This window comes from Syngnathoides biaculeatus, chromosome 15 (assembly GCF_019802595.1).
Source record: "Syngnathoides biaculeatus isolate LvHL_M chromosome 15, ASM1980259v1, whole genome shotgun sequence".
In the NCBI taxonomy this organism is placed as follows: Eukaryota; Metazoa; Chordata; class Actinopteri; order Syngnathiformes; family Syngnathidae; genus Syngnathoides; species Syngnathoides biaculeatus.
In genome coordinates, this window is record NC_084654.1 from 14,805,701 (window position 1) to 14,825,585 (window position 19,885).

The window sequence follows — 19,885 nt, forward strand, 5'->3', positions numbered from 1 at the left end:
TACAGAAGCAATTTAAGTACAAATTTATAAAATAAGACTGCAGTTGCATTCGGTGCAGTATTACAAAAAAACAAAAGAGGTCACTCATTTTCCATTGAAAATAATGGTTTCACCCACAAGGTGCACTTAAAACTCTAAAACCACAATCGTGTTAGAACAATTCGATTCAATCATGACACCGTGGAGGAATGAATTCATTTACATAAAGGATGCAAAAAAACTGGAATGGTTGAAAATGATTTTCGCTGTAAATGCTCAGAGCGTTTCAAGTGGCACTTTACAGCAGAATGTTTTGAACAACGAGAAAAGATCTCAAAGTAGAACATTTGAAGAAAAAAAATGCTCACGTTTAAAAATAGAAATAGTACAAAACTGAATTAAGCCTGGGCAGACTGTCATAGTTTTTTAGCACTCCTCCCAAAAGAGTACATCCAGCATTGCTGCATGACTGATTCACATTTGCTAGGTGTTTCTTTATGAAGTGACATCACCAACCACTTGCCTGACGTGGATATTATTTCAGTTAGAAATATTTTTCCTGGGTTGACGTCGTTTAAACGGTCCCGGGAGCAAAAAGGGATCCTGTTCACGTGGACCTGGAAACATGCCAAAAAGTGTTGCGATATGGATGCCAGGCCAACACTTGGCAATGTCACATTGTTGAGAAAAACTACGTAGATGTACACTGATTTGATATTTGTAAGTTATGCCTCTTAATCTGATGAATTAGCACTGTAGATGTACACATTGGTGGAGAAGGCCACTATTGTGGTTGTTTGGGATGAAATACCACATCTACACAAAACATGTCTGCACATTTCCCCTTTTACAGACTAACATTTTCAAGATGAGACGAGAAAGAAAAAAAAAAAAAACAAACATTGCTTTGAAAAAGGCTTTCAAGTGTTTGTAGTTTCAGGCCCCAAAACGTCAATGTCTTGAATGTCTGTTTGTTTAGCTAGTCCGACCGTCTTTAATTCGTGCGTCTGGTAACAATTAAGTAGTCAGATAAACACGTTTAGCAATGGTGTGATATTCACAATGTGGTAAACCATTGCTATATAATTAAGCTTTAAATGTGCTTTGAGTAATAATTAGTGTTTCTGTAAAAAGGCAGGGTTTTTTTTCGGTATCTTGATGAATTAGCTGTTGCCTATAGCTCCATATGCTACACTAATCCTGTCTGTAGCTTCAGATGTTAGCTTGCACTATCTAGCTAGTAGTGGATGAGCTACAATGAGTTCCTCGCTGCAGGTTCATACACTACCCCAAGCTAAACTAGCTGTTGCTGTGGGTTTTGCTCATAAGCCCAAGCTATAATTAGCACCTGACTTTAGCATCATAAACTACCTTGGTCTCACTTAGCTGCGACATCATAATGCTCGGTTACGCCTTAGCTTAATTTGCAACACGAATTAGCTCCCGCCTGTAACTTTACACGCCAACGAGATGTTCCCCGTCATTCTTTTCCATGGACGGAGCGACGAGAACCACCTGGCTGGAGCTTCAAAAGCAACATTAAGCTAACTAGCTGAACAAACAGACACGCCTCCCAAGTTAAAAGCGGCGTTGTAAAGGTCCCGTTCAGATCACAGCGCGGCTAAGCCTCAGAGCCATGAGAAAACAGTTGGCACCTCAGCGCATCAGCCCCAGCGTGTACTTGAATAAGAGCTTGTTTTCTTTCCTCGTCCTCTGGCTTTTTGCGCTGAGCTGCCACGGCTCGACTTCTTACCTCCAAGCCCGCCACGGGGGAGCTGGCTTCGCAACAGGCAGCAAATAAAGTCAACGCAGCAAACTGGGGAAAAAATAAAAGGAAAAAAGAACGAGGCTCTCGTTCCTTAATTGTATCTGCAGGGAAATCCCTTGAAGTAGCAGTTGGCAGAGGCGGTGAGTTGGCAGTTGCATGAAATGAGCGCAGTGAGCGGAAGGCCTAGGAATACATCACATTTACCCGCCTCGGCCGCAACTTCACTCCAGCTAAGCTGGGGGAGCCGTTGGACGCCGCGGGACTCGTCTAATTTAAGCGCAACATGTTGCTTTTTGATTCACATCATCGGGAGTACATGACCTCGCTGCATACTTTCTCTAATATTGCAAGTCCCGTCCGTGCGTCGTATTTACACGGCTGTGCTTTTCTTCACGTACACCTCGGAGGTTTCGTCAGGCACCAGAAGACTGAAGTTGCTCCTGAACGTGGCAAGTGGGCGCCCTGCAGACAATAAATATTTTTTTTAAAAGTCAGGAGTGTACATGATGCAAAGTTCTTACTCATGGTCTTTTCGTCAGGCCATATCTAAAAACGACATTTATATACCGTAATTCCCGGCCTACAGAGCGCTCCTGGTTATAAGCCTCACCCAGTACATTTGTAAAGGAAATACCATTTGGTACATAGATAGGCCGCAGTCGTGTAAAAGCCGCAAGTGCCCACATTGAAACACGAGATATTTACAAAGAAAGATGGTACACAGGGTTTAACGCTAGCGGCGCACTAATGCTAATGCTGGCGCTGCGCTAATGTTGATGCTAGCACCGTGCTAACAGGGCCTGTTAAAAAAAAACATGCCGGTAAAAATCACTGAGACACGGCAGTAACACGCTAGCGCAGCGGTAACAGGGCCGGACCGGTAAAAGTCAGGCACATGTATTCCACCGGTCTCACTCTTACCTTTTCCGCTCGAGTGCCCTCTTGCGGCCGTTAGAAAAAGTGCACAAATTAGCCGCATCAACACGTAAACTGCAGGGTTGAAAACGAGTGAAAAAAGTTGGGGTTTATGTGCAGGAAATTACGGTATGTAACAAATTATTCTCCTGAACCTCTAAATTGTACGGATGTCATTCGTTGTGCAAAAAGAATCACAGGACTTGATGGTACACAACCCTCCAACCCACCAACCCTCCATCGGGTTGGTGGAAGACATTTTTTCAATCTTCTGTCAGAAATTTTTGGTTGGGTTGTGTTTGCATAATTTAGCAAAAGATGATACCTAGCCTGCTAGCTAACATTAGCTCTACAGGACACCACATCAATTTCGGCATCAGAAAAGCACGTCTGTGTCATTCATACAAACAAGTGAAAAGTCAGTTAATTTGCCAGTTCCTCAATGATCATGTTCAACATGGATGAATGTCCACCATGTTTATTGTAGAAAAAAACTTTCCTAAATTACAGTTAGCGTTCCATCTTTCTTGGAAGCAATTTACCTCACGTAACATCTTTCTGATACTTCACAAATTCTCACAACTACGGCAATAAATAAGAAGCCCAAAAACACCATTTGAGCCATTTTTTTTTTTTCAATCAATCCATCTTGTCCAAATGATATAGAATGGTTTTGTTGATGAGTGGGGCACGCAGAATTTTTGCTGCTCATGTTGCATCATACTGAAAGGTTTCTATTTGGCAATTTGAACAAGAGAGAGGTCCAATGTCCTGACAATTCAAGTGAGTGGCAATACTGACCTGTCCATGTTTTCTGTCCAGTCAGAGTAAAGCTGGTGCATTGCGAGTGCGAGTTGCAGATGTGTGCAGCCTCTTTGGCGCCGTGGACCGACAGAACGCAGCCTTGCTGGCTGTAGGACGGCCAGCAGCGGTACTCCGCGTCGCCCGACGTGGTCATGCCTCGCATCACGTTGTAATCTAAACACAACAACACGGCACCGTGTCATGTACGTGACGAGATAAGAGATAAATTGGATTCATCACGCCGAAAATTGAGGATAAAGTGGTGTAGCTGGATTGTATCTCAAATGAATATTCACAGTTATGGGCGGAGCTTATACTGAAGCTAACGTGCATGTAGGAGGAAGCCAGTTACCCGGACAAAACCCACGCAAGCAGAGGGAGAACATGCAAACTACACAGAACAGCCAGAGCGGAGATTGGAACCCCAAGTGTTAACGACAAAGCCACCGCGATGCCGAATAGATTTACTGTAAGAGTAAAACTCTCAGTGAACCCAATAAAATACAAAGAACAATGAACAGATTAGGCTAGCTTGTTCTGCCTTCTGTAATTCGTGTTTCTGTCGCTACAGTGATGCTTTAAGATATGACGATTTGTTCTGTGACTATGCTCGTAACTCAAATCACTTTCATCACGGAAATGAACATAAATGCAACTAATCTTCGTGGGAACTGACAGATTCCCAAAAACAGCAAAACATTTTGTAATGCGTTTTTATAATTTGAAAAATATGACTCTATAATCAGAATAGGGGTCATCTTTATTTGCCATCTAGATCAAAAACACACGAGGAATTTGGCTTCGGTAGTTGGAGCCGCTCTACCACGAGAGACATTCAGATGAAAGCGAATACTTTTGCGATATTGGACATTGGAGAAAAAAACAGGCACTGAGGAATAAAACGTTGCAAGAATTTTTTTGTTTTTTTTTGCAACTGTGCAAAAAGATGCCGAGTCATTTAGCATTTAGAGCAGTTTCAAATGATTAATTGAACAATAATTTGGAGCAATTGCAAAAAAAAACATTGCGCAAAGGCCGCCGAGACTTCAAGAATGTATGCAATTTAAGTCCATTGTGCAAATGTTGCAGATGAGTGCCTTGTACCTGATTCAACATTTTTTGTCACAGTTCACATCAACTGAACGGCCTATCCTGATACGGCTCACCTCCGCCGTCTGCGGGAGTCTAACACGAAGAGACGGCTCTATAAAAGTATTCATGTCTCATCTTGTGTCAACTTCTCACACTGGATAAAGATTAAATTACTTTTTTCAATGTCTATATGTGTTGCTGCACCGTTTATATGCATTGCCCATTTAGTGTTAACATTAAGCTAGCAGACCAAAGCGTAAGCTCTGTATTAATGTGTGTGATTATAAACTTCAACTGGGAGTGTCAGTCAACACCTTTTTTGGGAGAATTATTCACTATTTGGCAAATTCGTCTGATTGTGAATCGAGTTGGGATGAGTTCATAGGGCGCGCGTTAAAACGGACATTCCAGCCAAGAATCATTTGGTAGTATTTGTTTTGGTGGTGGTTTTGCAAAGTAGAACCATCCTCCTCTCCTCACATCAGAGGTTAGTTCTCATTTTATTGCTACGTCTTGTTAAAAGTACTTATCTTCACAATTGTACTATATTTAAAGCATTGCCTTTGTAGGATTAAGCGGCAGTTTGACTTTCGAGTGGACTGATTAAAAATACATTCATTTCGATGGAAGTAGTCACAGATGAGAACCAGATTGTGCTCGTCTGTGGTTCACTTCTGCACCGCGCGCAAAAGCAAACGGCAATCAAAAATAAATGCTTGCGTTCTGTCCTTTTTAGCAGCCCTTCCTCAACTCCTTTACTCAACATGTCGTTAGCCTGCCGCAACTTTTTGTAATTGCGCCGCGACCACTCCGGAACGTCTTGAACTCTCCTCTCCCAGTCTCGCCACATTGAATGCATCGCCCCTCTTCGACCCAAACATTTGCCTTACATTAATCATTCTAATTCTTCCAGTCAGGCGGCATGTCTTAAATCATCTGCTCCACATTAGCCATGAGAAAAAAAAAAAAAAACACACACACACACACACACACATGCCGAGTCTGGGGGTTCACAGAGAGGAGACGCTCTGTTGCAAACTGTTAACCTCCTAAATGGTAGGAGTTGCTGTGTGTGTCGATTGTTGAGGAGAGGGGTAAAAAAAAAAAAAGACACGATCAGCCTCTGGGGATGAAGAGAGGAGGAGAAGAACAAGGAGCGTTCAGAAGATCTTTCTTCAGGCGAAAAAAAAAAAATCGGCCTGCCGAGGAGGGGGAAAGGTGGCCGACCTCAGCTGTCGGGGCAGCAGGGACGTACAGATGAAAGGTCCCTTTGTGCTTCACACGGAGGCCGGGAAAGCCTCCAACGTATAGAGAAGCCCTCTTACCCTTACAACGCTTCAATTTGAGACGTCCTATTAGCCTCAGCTGCGGATCTCATCTCCGGAGAATGTACTTTACATCTGCGAGCCATTTCAAAATAAGACTTATTACCTGTTGACACTCACTTTGTCTCTCCCGCACACATTCGTTATTGCACTGACATCATCCAGGCCTCTCTCTCTCTCTCTCTCTCTCTTTTCTCTCATTTTTGCCAGGAAAAGTGGGAATATTAATCGACAACATCTGAAGCAAAATTCTGCGCGACAACTAACAGATGTGCCGTTGATTCAGGCTCAACTAGTGTGTCTAAAACCTCCCCAATCTGCTGCCCAGCCTCAAAAATCTCGAAACGAGATCCATCGCCGATTCAGAGGCTACCTGAAGCTGGCGGTGTTGCCAGACACTTTCCTTCAATTTCTATTTTAATTGACAGACTGGGAAAAAGAACGGCTACCTCGTGCAATCATCTGGCAGCCAGAAAAATGTGCACATTTCTGCATACAAGAACTCCACTTTGAAATTGTCCTGTTTCAAGCAATAAAAAGTCAATTTTTGTGGGTGCTTTTGAGTTTTTTTTTTCTTCTAAAGATTTCACATATTTTTGTTTCATTAATGTTACGTTCCTATTTCATATTTTCATCTATTTGTAGTTCGGGCACAGATTTAAAAAAAAAAAAAAACAATCAGATGTTGTCTACAAGATACTCAGTACTGTGCTTAAGTCATTTTTCACTTAAAAAGTAATTATTCAGAGGACGAGTTTTTACTCGAGTCATTTTACTCTAAAGTAACTATTTGAATACAATTTCTGGCTACTCTGTCCACTTTCAGTATGCGTTTAACCGGTTAGAGAAAAGGTCATGACCTCAGTTATGGAATGTGGACCTCTGTAATGTTTTCATTTTTTTCTCAGAAGTATTTCAATTTCAAAATGGCGCTCGACTGTCATGCTCAAGCGCCTCCAACTAACGAAGGTGTTTTTTTTACACATACTTGTCAGGTAAAGGAATGGAAACAGGGGTTTAGAAGTTTCAAAAATACATTCAGTATCCTTTTAGAAATTATTATGAGAAAAAAAGAAAAAACAGAATCTACATATATATACACAAAATTCAGGATTACTATAAGACAAGATAAACTTTATATATACAGTAAAAATGACATTTCCCATGTGATCGGTGGTAACAATGAAGAAAAAATATATTTTCAATAATGTGTGTGTATTGTACATATAACTATTTGGAAGAAAATATCATATATATATATATATATATATATATATATATATATATATATATATATATATATATATATATATGATATTTTCTTCCAAATAGTTATATGTACAATGGACAACTTTGTTTTCAATTGACCTAAAATGCAATTTCTTAAAATGAGGGAGTAAGTCAAACATGGAACCTAAAAACTGTGAGGGAGATTTAAAGACCTTTCATAGAGGGTGCTTTCCCCTTTTATACTACATAAGTATTGCAAAAAAAAAGACGTCTTGAATTAAAATCACAATGAAATGCTACATTTAGATTTTTTTTAATGTACATTTAAGAAGAATATGAAGAAAATAAAGCAGCTTCACACAAGCCAGCACTCGTGTTAAGTGAAAGTGGCCAACTCGATGTCACGTGATCGCTCGTGACCTTCTCACCTTACTCATGGAAACAACCTGCTCCGTCCGCTTTCCCACAGCTTGCCCTATTTTTTTAAAAAAACCCAACTGAGCCCGCATATTAAGCCGCTCCAGACACCCCCGCTGCAAAACCGCCCCACACAAAAATGTGAAATAATATACACATTTTTGAGGACGTCTTATCACGCTCCCAATCAGCCGTGCAGAGGCTTGACTTGTGGCACCTCCCTGCGAAGCTAAAACATTCCCTGATGGTGTGAGCTTCGGCGCCCGTGGCCTTTTTCCCTCCTCAATCTGCGATTAAATTCACAAAGAGCTGCTAAATAAACTGTCCGGCATCTGGAGGGGACGAGGGGGTGGGCTGGGGGGCTCACCACAGGAACGCAGCCAGTCTTTCTGTTATTAATATTTCAAAGACTACAGGGAGGGCTCGCTGTAGAGTTTACAAATGTTTACAATGAGAGTATACGACCAAAAAAAAAAAAAAAAAGACAGACTTTAAATGGCAAAATAAGTCAGGCTGCAGACTTGAGTGGTTCTTATATATTTAATAAAAGTGGCCAAACTTTCCGTGTATCCCAATCCCGACAGACTTTCTGAGCCGGAGACACGCAGGATTAATCCCACTCTGTTGGTTTTGTCCTCTCATTCCAGCCGCCTAATAACCTGTCAAAACAGCCCAAGCCAGGGAGCGACCGCAGGACCCCCCAACGCTCCCCCCCCGTCCCTTTCCACACACACACACACACACACACACACACACACACACACACACACACACACCTCTTCCAGCCGGCCTCCGAAACAAAATGAAAACAGAGGTGCAGACTGTGCTGCCTTTCTAAATAAGGCCCAGCATTGTGTCCGCCAAAGTGTGTGTGTGGGGGGGTCAGTGTGGCGTATATGAAGCAGGCTTACCTCGGAGTACAGATGTCGGCAGCTTGTCCAGGTGCAGGCCGGACTGGTAGAGGCGCAGGATGTGCTCGAAAGCGTCCAGCGTCTGGTTGATGTCGGCTTTCAGCTCACCTGCAAAATGGATAACAGAGTTCGGCACGTGCGGGTGCAATGTTATCTGTCCTGCTATGTTTGCTATACAAAAGTATTTGAACACACGGGGGGGAAAAAATTTAGACTTCCTCCAACTTGGGAAGGCTGCGTGATTCAGCGGGCCTGCGGGAATGTTTGTCTATTCATCCAGAAGAATATTTGAGAGGTGAAAGTTCACTCACGAGGGGGGGGGGGGGGGGGGGGGGTGCTTGACATTTCTAAGCTGCCAGTGTCAAAAACATCTTGGTAAGATGAAGAATGAAGTTTACAGAAGAGTTTAAACCGATTAAGCAATCAGTCAACTTTACTACTCTGCGTCAACATTTTAAGCTTGACGTCACGCCACGTATTACAGAGGACTTGCGACGCGCGACATCTAAAGAGGTCCGAGGGGACGAAAAGAAAACGTTTGTGGACGAGAGCGGCCGTTAGCGTTGCTAGCATATTTCACTTGGAATGCACATGTACAAAGGCAAAAACTACAGTATAAAAAGTGGATATAGGAATAAAAGTGAGATTGAGAATTTGCTGTGTAAATCCAGACCAAGCCACGCTGCCCTCTTTCAGCTTCTGGAAAGATTTTGGCGCACGCCCTCTCCCTCCTACGTCACACAAAACCCGTTTCTCGCCAATAATGCCATTACCGTAATTTCCAGCCTATAAGCCGCGACTTTTTTTCCCCCACACGCTTTCAACCCTGCGGCTTATGCGGTGATGGGGCTAATTTGTGCATTTTTTTCTAACGGCCGCAAGGGGGCACTCGAGCGGAATAGGTAAGAGTGAGACCGGTGGAATATATGTGCCGAGGAAGTGACTTTTACCGCCCCTGTTAACTAGCGCTGTGCTAGCGTGTTGCTGCTGTTACTGGCATGTCTCAGTGATATTTACCGGTAAGTTTTATTTTAACTGGTCCTGTCAGCGTCAGCGCCGCGCTAGCGTTAAACTTTTTCTGTGTACTGTCTTTGTAAATATCTCGTGTTTCAATGTGGGTTGTGCCGAGTAAGTGACTTTTACCGGTATGTTTTTTTAACCAGCCCAGTTAGTGCTGTGCTAGTGTGCTGCTGCTGTGTTATTGCCGTGTCACAGTGATTTTTATCGGTATGTTTTTTTTTTAACCAGCCCTGTTAGCACTGCGCTAGTGTTGGCACTGCGCTTGCATTAGTGTCGTGGTAGCGTGTTGCTGCTGTGTTACTGCCGCGTCTCAGTGATTTAGGTATGTATATTTTTTAACCGTTGCTGTAACCGCTGTTTGTGCTACCGTGTTCTTGCTGTGTTAAGCTAAGGTAAGGTATTAAAACTTTGTGTACTGTATCTCGTGTTTCAATGTGGGTTGCAATCTGGGCACTTGCGGCTTTTACACAGGTGTGACTTATGTATGTACCAAATGGTGTTTCCTTTACAAACGTACTGGGTGAGGCTTATAACCAGGTGCGCTCTGTAGGCCGGAAAGTACGCTATGTTTAATCATTGCAACAGGATCAAAACACATGGCAACGCAATCAAAATTAAAATCAAACTGGATGTTTGATTTGTCGGATGATGAGATGTCTTTCTTTTGCAATATACAAGGAGTAACACGCTAGTCTTTCGAGATAATGTCAATGCTAATCACGATTCGGGAGTTTACACAGCAAGGCCGGGGTGTAATTAAAAGAAATATTTCACCAGTCGGTCGCCTAGAAATGACTATTATTTTGGGAATGTGTGAGGAAAACCCACGCGAGCAGAAAAAGAATGCAAAAATCCAAACGCCACACATGAAAAGATTTGGCACGTGCTACCGTTCCAAACAAAATGACAATTTGAGCCGCATAAAATGTGTGTTAAGTACACACAAAAAGAGAATTATGAATCTAATGTCTCTGCGGGATGTGAGTAAATGACTTTTTGCATACCGTGTACGTATCCCACACAAGTGAATTAAATAAAGCATTTAAAGCAGGGGCGTGTCACGACAAGAGCGCACAGATTTCGAGTCGGCGTTATCGTAATCTCTTGCTCACCTGTGGCGTTCATGATGTGCTCCACCAGGTGTGTGAGGCCGGGCGGGGCCTGGTGAGGCAGCAGGTAGGTGAAAAAGTACCTGGAGACATGTGAATAAAAAAAGAAGAAAAAAAAAAACCAACACATCTATCATGGAACATCACTTGAAACCATAAAGCTGTCAAGGATCTGAAGGGCTGATCAAACGCGACAGGACTCGCTTTATGACGTTTTATGAATCCCGCCCGCGAACCACAAATCTGCAGCTTCCGTACGCTTTGACTGGCAACATTGACGCTATTCAAGCACTCACCTGCTCGCCGCATCATTATTTATTTTACTGACAGCTTTTTTCTTTTACGCCCTACGCTGATGAAACAGAGTTTGACACATTCTACTCTTTGTCAAAATGGGCTTTTTTTTTTCCCCCCAGAGAGAAGTAAAAATCAATCACGCTTGAGATACTGATAGATTTATTGATTAAGGGATTGAGATGTTGGAGAGTTATAAAAAAAAGAGGGATAGTGGCGAGATGGAGTAACGTGAACAGGCAGGGCATTTTAACGACACTGAGCCACAATTGATTGATGCCGTTTGGCTCCAATAACGATCTGTGGCGGAAGCATTGACAAAACAAAATTTTCTCTTCTGCTGTAGATAAAAAAAAATTGTGTCTTCTCTGAAACGTATGGTATTTTTCAGTTGTTACCAATTTAGCATTTTAGCTCACATTAGCAAAAATATGAGATGTTTTGAGGGCAGAAAAGCCACAACCCAGCTTTTTTTCTCCCAGTACAAGCAAAAATTATAATAATAATAATAAAAGGGGGAAAGTATTTCCTGCGATGAAAAGTCTTTTCCTCTATTAAATATTCAAGAAAAGCATCTTATATCAGTTTGCATTGCATGCCACAGCTGGACTTGAGAGTCTGACGTGATATTGGAAAGACCAAAGTTCTGACACTTCAATGTACCACGTTGTGCAGAAACTGCCAAGCAGCACCGAGGTCGACTTCATTAAGAGCAGGGGAAGAAAAAAAAATACATTTATCTGCCAGTGAGTATTGTTGTGTGCTCAGTGTGTTGCTGCTCGATGTTTTAAAAGTACTGTAATTTTCGGCCTATAAACTGCTAATTTTTTCACACGCTTTCAACCCTGCGTTTTATGCAGTGATGCGGCTAATTTTTGCATTTTTTTTTCTAACGACCGCAAGGGGACACTCAAGCGAAAAAGGTAAGAGTGACACGGTGGAATCAATGTGGCGAGGAAGTGACTTTTACCGGTATGTTTTTTTTTAACCGACCCTGTTAGCGCAACGCTAGTGTTAGCGCCGCGCTCGCGTCTAGCTGCTGTGTTACTGCTGTGCCTCAGTGATTTTTACCAGTATGTTTTTTTTTTTTTTAAACCGGCGCTGTTAGTGCTGCGCTATGGTCTTGTTGCTGTGTTACTGCCTCGTCTCAGTCATTTAGGTATGTTTTTTTTTTTTTTTTTGACCGGCCCTGTTAGTGCTGTGCTACTATGTTGCTACCGTGTAGCTGCCACAGCGGTTTGTTTTATTTGTTTTTTTTTTAAGCAGCCCCGTTCGTGCTACCGTGTTGTTGCTATGTTAAGATAAGGTAAGCTAAGGTATTAAAACTTTGAAAACTCTTTCTGTGTACAGTCTTTGTTTGTAAATATCTCATGTTTCAATATGGGCACTTGCGGCTTTTACACAGGTGCGGCTTATGTATGTACCAAATTGTATTTCCTGTACAAATGTATTGGGTGAGGTTTATAACCAGGTGCGCTCTGTAGGCCGGGAATTACGGTAACAGGTTTGAAGGTTTATAATTACCATAATGTCTGTTAATTCCCGTTAGCCTAGCAGACTTTCGCCGGATGAAAATTATATAGTTTGCCTGAACATCACGTAATTAAACACGCAGTATCTTGTTTCATGTGCGAGTGTTTTCTGTAAAGCTCAACTGTGAGTGACAAACAGGTTGAAACCAAAATATTTCGTATTTGGGGAATTGTGCGACCTTGAGAAGTCTTTTAAAGTCTTTTGAATATTAATTGTGTTTTAAGTTTCAATCTAATTGAAGCGTGTTGTGGTAAAACAAACTAATGTTTTTCTTTTCAGATAATCCTACCTGTATGCGTTGTAAATGTTCATCTTCTCATTGAGACCCTCGCACAGTCCGCGGGGCGAGCAGGCCAGCGTGAAATTTCGGTGCGGGAACTGCAGCGAGCAGTCGGCGTCACGGCGGCAGGGGGTCGCAGCCGTGCTGGCGTCGTCCAGGTCGGTGAGCTTGAGCTCGCCCGACACCATCACGAACTGGCGAGGCTGGAAGTCCAGCAGAGCCACCGATCCCAGTGGGGAGCGCGACAGGAAGTGGAGGAGGCGCACCAGGTCCAGACACACCTGGAGGGGCGCCAGGCAGAAACCTCCTCATTACATTATCTGGTTCCGCTCTTTTCTTTAGCTACAGAGCGGTAATCCTTTTAAGATAGTCAAATGGGATTGTAATAACAGGATGAATCCGGCAGTTGTTTATTCACATTAAAGGGCAATTTACTTGATCTAATTTCTAACCATCGTGTCGTTTTTATTTTTGATTTGGGATTTATTTGACTAGTTACTTTGGCAAATTATTCACTGAGTTTCTATTCTACTTTTTATGTCATATCGTGAAACCTGAACCTAAACCTGAAATCGTGAGAATCCACGAATAGTAACTGAGACCTGCTGAGAAGCTTTGGAATTGGCTTTTGATGCCAGAAGAGGGCAGCAAACCTGTCTAAATGAAACTCCTCAAGTCACTTCAACATACCTTGTTGCACCAAGGTGCCACCAGATGGCGGCAAAGAAAAAAACTTATTGCAAAGGCCTGATCAAGAAACAGCAAATAGGTCAGTTTTCCAGCAAATCACTGAGGATTGGTTCTTCAGAAAAAAAAATAAATAAATAAAATAATATACAATAATAATAAAATTGGCAAATTTGCAATTCCCTAATGTGAATATGAGGAGTTTCACTCAGTTTATATGTGCCTATTTAAAAAAAAGCTTTTTGGGTGAAAAAAGGAACAAATAAAATTGGAAATTGTTTTAACTTTAAAATCAAATTAGATTCTCTATTTTGATTACTTTAATACAGAAATCAATAATTTAAAGTATTCAATCAGAACAATAAATAATTAGCAAGATCAAATTTTCCAAATTACTTTAGATTCTTTCCTAAAATATAAAAACTATATTCACAATTCATCTATATGTTCTATTGGCTAAAAGATGACCCAGGACAGGATTGGTCACATTTTTAATTTTTTTAATTTCATTTCTCCAGTGGAAGGTCGTAGAATATTTGAAAGACTTTGCACGGGATGCAAAACCAGCATTGACGGCGAAGCCTTTCAGTGATTTTTGTTACTTCCCAAAGATTCGCAGTCTTGCTATTTGAGTCAAAAAATATTGTAGGAACAACACAAAAGCTTGAAAATTCAGAATGCAAAACCTGCCATCATTTGCTCCTCTCTGTTAGCCAAGCGACATGGGTTTTGAACGCTCAAGCTTCTAATAGTTGAATTATCTTCAGTATATTTCCTTAAGGCTCAAAAACAAAAACAGGAAGGCTACAAATGGCAAAATCAAGGCACCAGCTACACACTGACAGACCATGAAATGAGTGTGTGTGTGCGCGTACTGCAACTAGCGTCGGGTACTGTAAAGCGCCGAGTTGGCACAGTAAAAACGGCGTTGGGTGAAACCAGACACCCCCGGATTAAAGTAGCCCTCACACATGTGACAGACATTGAGCAGGCTGCGCAACAACAGGGAGGCTTTCCGAACGACTCTTGAACTGAGCAAAAACATAGGGTGGGTTCGACAACAACAACAACAACATTGAAAATGAGTGATTGTTGTTGTTTTCTTTTTTAACTTTGAGTCTGTCAAATGTTATTTTGTAAATCGATCCGTCTTGATGCGGATCTGCAAAAAAAATGGTGGTAAACACTGAAATATGCACACCACGGCAGAAGTTGTCACTTTGTAGAGAAGCAATGTGCAACACACATTTTGGAGTTCTTTTTCATTTTAAAAAGAAAACAAAACAAAACATGGCTTGGGCTTGGGGAACGTCCCGAACTTGGAGCAACAATATGTGGGTTTGAAATTTGACGTATGTAAACAATACGTCTCCCGGTAGCGCTGTGGTAAGTTGTTTTGATTGTCATGTGAAATTCTTGCATGTCTACCCTCCACATACATTCATACACTAAATCTTCAGTCTTATGTATTCATCTTTTGGGGAAAATTCTGGATTAATCAATAATCCACAATAACTTTGATATCTTTAAATTTCCCATAAAAATTCCGAAAGCCCACGTCCAAGTGCTCACTGTATCTCTTCTTTTTGTGCAAATTTCTATTTTCTAAATACAAAATTTCCAAAGGGGATTTGATCAAAGAAAAGTTCTAAAGAAGATGGATGGGTCCACTTGCATGCCTTTCAGTACCCCCTTTGAAAGCTCCTGATGCCGCTCTGCAACACTAAAGGCCTTTCCACACCACACTTGGTCAGCGTGAAAGGCTGACGACAACGACGGCAACGGGGGTGCAGGCATCCCATATTTGGAAGTGGCGACAACGGCCTAGAAGCGGGTCGGGTCGGGAGGCTTTCCCCGCTGAGTAAAACAAGCTAACTTTACTTATATGAAGGAGGAATAAAATGAAATAGTTTGATCACCGCAAGGTACGTTTACATGAAAACTGCCTGGTAAAAAAAAAACAAAATGAAGGTTTAACAAAGTCTACAGATGACCATGTTGCCACAGAAATGTGAGGATGACCAAAGATAATGCATAATTGAGCCCCCCTCCCCCCAACATTTTTATCATGCACCGTGAGATATTTTCCAGCCACCAGAGGCTTTGTGCCAAATAGATCTTTGCGAGGCTCAAATGTGCAGCCATAAAACAGATGCTAGATGAAGAAGTCTCCATTTTTCAGCAGGGGGTTTGGGGGGAGGGGGGGGGGCATGCTAAATCAGCCTTAAGATACGTTTCAGTGCGTTTTCACAATCCAAAATCAATACGAGTGCTCCCTCTGAGTGTTCCTCCCCCCTCTTTCCCTCCGATTCTTTCCAACCCAGCAGCAAACGCTCCCAACCTCTCGAACCCCCGCAGTCCAAATACAGCCCCTCTCCACTCCCCACCGTGAACATACCTGCAACAGGGTTTCGACCAAAACGGCGCACGTTTTGTGTACTCTGAGATGACACGCCTAGCCTGCAGTGGATTAACTCCCGGTCCCATCTCCATTCCAAGCCCGGCATGATCAAATACACCGAGGGGACGTGTGTCAGCGCTCCTAAAGTTTCACCCGTCATCCGGACGGTCTTGCAAACACGAGGCGGCGAGAGGCACTCGGCCAACCGGACTGCGGTTAAGCAACAAAGTAAGGGAAGATCATCAAGGGCTTACCCTGAAGCGGTCCTCCCAGGGGCTCTGGAGCAGCTGCAGCATCTGGAGAGGGTTGCCCTGCTCCAGGATGGCGGTGACTCGGCCTTCCGAGTCTCCGGCGCAGTGACCGCGCAGCTGTGGAAGTCACATTTAAATGTAAGGCCATGACGCGGCATTCCGGTTCGTCACATATTTTGGGGAGGGGGGGGCTAAAAAGCAGGTTGAAGCGTGGCGGCGATGGCGAGAAAGCACAGAAGCGCATTGTCTACTCCGGCAACAACTTCACTCTAGAGGGCAGGAAGGGGTCAACGGTTTTAATTTAATTAGAAAAAAAATTCCTGGACAGGCCAAAAGGAATGTTAACCCCCCTCGCCGAATGAGAGACAAAAAGAAGCGGTGGCCGGATAAAATGACGGCGTGTGCCTACTGGATTATCTTTTTTTTTTTTTTGGTCAGTTTGGTGTAAATTTGCCATTGGCCTCTTTTCTTCCCCAAATCATCCAAGCATGGACTTTGCTTTGTTGTGCATGCGGGGGGTGAGGGGGGCGGTGGTTCCCCAAACTGTTCCACACAATTTAGAGCAATAAAATTATCTTCTCCCCCTTATTTCTGCAAAATAACCACATTTGATGAGTTTGTGTTAAAAACAGATCATATAAGAATATCAAGATCTTCTGGCTTCTCCCTGCTAATGTATTTTACTTTCCAATTGCATTTTTTTTTTGGGGGGGGGTTTGTCCCGCCTACACAATTTTATACATGTGTTGCTCCCTTTAAATCACATAACATTTTTAATCAAATTAAAAGCATTTAGTCACAGTTGAAGAGGAAATCTGCTGTCATAACACTTGCGTAAAAAGGTTCCTGCAACAACCACTGCAGACTTTCATATTTTTTTAGGTCATCATAACTTAATGTGCTGCTTTTCATTCATTAATGCTGACCCTTTTTCCTCACACTGTTTTACACAATTTTTTCAAAGTTATTTACAATATTTTCAACACTGTCTAATCTTTGTCTATTTGAGCAGTACTACACAATGTACTCGTCTATCGTATATATAAACATTTTTCTACAAAACATTCTGCTTTAAAGCTTACAATTCTCTCATCATTCACATTAGAATCAAAACACTCATGTTTGCCGTGTCTTTCTTTTTGGCATTGGATACATTTTCCTTTAAGCTCTGCGCAAAAATAAAAATACCTGAAAATTGACAGATGGATACATTTGAAAGAGTAGCCTAATAAAGATTTGTATTTGTTTATGCATAACCTTGGGCCATTCTACGTTTAGGTGTGGATTCAAAAGCCTTGTTTTTTGCAAAAAAGTACTGTCTTACACATTTCTTGTATTTGTTTTACGTGTTTCTTACACTGCAAAAACAAGCGGTTTTTTTTTTGCTGGATTTTTGTTTTGCCAATTTAAAAGTTTGTCCTTGCATGACTTCAAGGTTGTAGCTTCAAACAATAATTCAGTTCTGTGGATTCTGTGTTTCATTTCAAGTACTTTGTTGCTAGAAAGTGATCCATCTACTTGATTACAAATCTCTTAAAGGGCTGGATTGTATGGCCAAATTCATTTGTAAAATCTCACTTTTTTTTTTTTTAATCATATGAAGCCTGTGAGAGGTATCTAATCCAACTAGCAATGCAAATCTAACCTGACAAATGCTCGCAAGAGTTAATAAACACTCTTGTATTATATATATATATATATATTTTATATATATAAACGTAGTATGGCCCAGGGAGGACAATTTCTTAGCAAATAGGACTGTATCGTGATTTCAAGTGCACGAGGTCTAAAAATGGAGATAACAGCAAAGAATAGTATGTAAAAAGTGCACCTCGATGACGTTGGGATGTCGCAGCCTGTGCAGGAGGACAACTTCCTTGCTGAGTTTGGAGGAAACCAGCTGACGGCATCCGAGGGGGTCCTTGAATCCCTCCACGCACTTGGCCATGTCGATGCCGTGCTCGTTGACCACCTTGAGGGCCGCCGGCTCTCCTCCGGCCAGCGTCACCTTCACCACCAGCTTGGTGTACCCGGAGCCGAGCACCTCCAGCGGCCGCATGTCCCGCAGAGCTCCGCAGCCCAGCGGAGCCCCGCCGCCCGTCAGCTCGCCCCACAGATTCGAATCCCAGGTGGAGAAAGGCTCCTCGACGCGTCCGGGGGAAAGCAAAGGGAGGATTTCTCGGCGTCTTTGCGCGAGTTGGTCGCTCAGCGCCGCGCGGAGGGACGCCAGCTCTTCATCCAGAAGATCTTGGCGGCCCCCGCCGAGCTGCTGCACGCTGCCGAGGAGCAGGCACACCAGGACGGACAGGACCGCCACGGACAGCACGGCGGCCGCGCGTAGCGACTTGCCCACGGCGGCGGCGGGCATGTTCCACGGACGGCACACGCAGGAAGAGTGGCGGGGTGGCCCCTGGGTGGAGAGCAGAAGAAGTGATGGATCCGCTGCCTTCCACTTCCACCTCCTCTCCGCGTGGAAACTCCCACTGGAGGTGTGTCCTGCCCCCGCGTAACTTTACACCCCGCGGGCCGGCAGGAGTTCCAGAAGCACCCCCATCATCATCATCATCATCATCATCATCATCATCATTTTAATGCAAACGCGCCCAATCACCACTCCAGGAAAAAAGGAAGTACGCATTCCAAGGGACAGCAGTTGCAAACTACTTTCTACACCATGGGTGTCAAACTCAAGGTCCGGGGGCCAGAGCCGGCCCGCAGAGCCATATCATATATATCAGCGGTCGGCAACCTTTGACACCGAAAGAGCCATTTGAACCCGGTTTCCACGGAAAAGAAAACACTGGGAGCCGCACATCTAAAATGAAAAAAAAAAAAAAACTTCTACTACTTTACCGCAGCATGTTTCTTATGAAATCCACGTGCTACAGAGAAAATTACATTTTATTCATTTAATGAACACATTTTGAACATTTTGAATTCTTGAAAAATAATAACAATGAATGTCTCTTTCAAATAAATTAAAAAGCTGAATTTAAATTGTCCATGTAGCAAACGAAACCAGAAAAATGCCATGACAATTAGGCATACTGGTAGGCCACTCTCGCCCGAGGTAAATGCAAATGAATCTGCCCAGGCATCATTGAATGTTCTTTTTTCTTGAGATATTTTTCTTTTCTTACATTTCTCCATTGGCTTTGCCGGGCTTGAAAGTCCCTCAAAATAGACGGCGTTTCAGCGGGTATACCCGCTTCCGCAGTGTGACGTCTATTTTGAGCGACGAAAAAATAATATCAAATAATTTAATTAATATTTTAATATTTCAAGATCACAATAATCTTCAAATTTAGAACTAAAATAATATAAAAACTAACACAAATAAAATACACTTCAATTAAATACAAAAAAAAAAAAAAAATTGTAATTTATTTTGCCAAGCCAATCAGAGCCGCATTATAAGGATGAAAGAGCCGCATGAGGCTCCGGAGCCGCGGGTTGCCGACTGCTGATATATATCAACTTCCGTGATTTTTGTGATCATCTGGAACAAAATTTCAAATTGTCATATCATAAATGATAAAGTTGAGATATTGCAAGCATTTTTGTGTTCCCGGACACGAACAATAGCTGAAAAACCCATTAGCCTTGATTTATGATTCAAAACTGCTTCAGAAATTTCATATGTGAATATCATGAGGTGAAAGAGTTTTATGGATTCAGCCATAACCGCCCTCTGAGGGAAAGTGTAACTACAATGTGGCCCGTGACAAAAATGAGTTTGACACCCCTGCTCTACACTTGCATTCGAATTTCTTATCACAATTTTTATTTCTCCTTTGAAGCTCCTTTCTTGTACAGCAATTGAAATGCCATTGAATTGCAATGAACTGAGCTACTGTGGCGTATTGACG

The 19,885-nt window shown here is 42.5% G+C and overlaps 2 protein-coding genes across 3 annotated transcripts in view; one reads left to right on the forward strand and one right to left on the reverse strand.

Annotated features, from left to right (window-relative positions):
* pkdccb (protein kinase domain containing, cytoplasmic b) overlaps positions 1-19,885 on the reverse strand; it is a 20,926-nt gene continuing 1,041 nt past the window's right edge. The window contains exons 2-9 of one of the 2 annotated variants that reach the window (XM_061844648.1): positions 17,848-18,426; positions 16,020-16,133; positions 12,687-12,958; positions 10,574-10,653; positions 8,442-8,549; positions 3,464-3,640; positions 2,122-2,209; positions 1-1,795 (exon numbers count right to left, since the gene is read on the reverse strand). In XM_061844648.1, the coding sequence (XP_061700632.1) occupies positions 1,783-1,795; positions 2,122-2,209; positions 3,464-3,640; positions 8,442-8,549; positions 10,574-10,653; positions 12,687-12,958; positions 16,020-16,133; positions 17,848-18,384 (1,389 nt within the window). In that variant the 5' untranslated portion in view covers positions 18,385-18,426 and the 3' untranslated portion in view covers positions 1-1,782. Of the gene's footprint in view, positions 1,796-2,080; positions 2,210-3,463; positions 3,641-8,441; positions 8,550-10,573; positions 10,654-12,686; positions 12,959-16,019; positions 16,134-17,847; positions 18,472-19,885 lie in introns of those variants that run through there. The other variant, XM_061844649.1, reaches the window with a different exon arrangement.
* Positions 18,691-19,885, forward strand: part of disp2 (dispatched RND transporter family member 2) — an 18,257-nt gene continuing 17,062 nt past the window's right edge. Inside the window, exon 1 of the mRNA XM_061844359.1 lies at positions 18,691-18,708. Coding sequence (XP_061700343.1) covers positions 18,691-18,708 — 18 coding nt within the window. The remainder of the gene's footprint in view (positions 18,709-19,885) is intronic.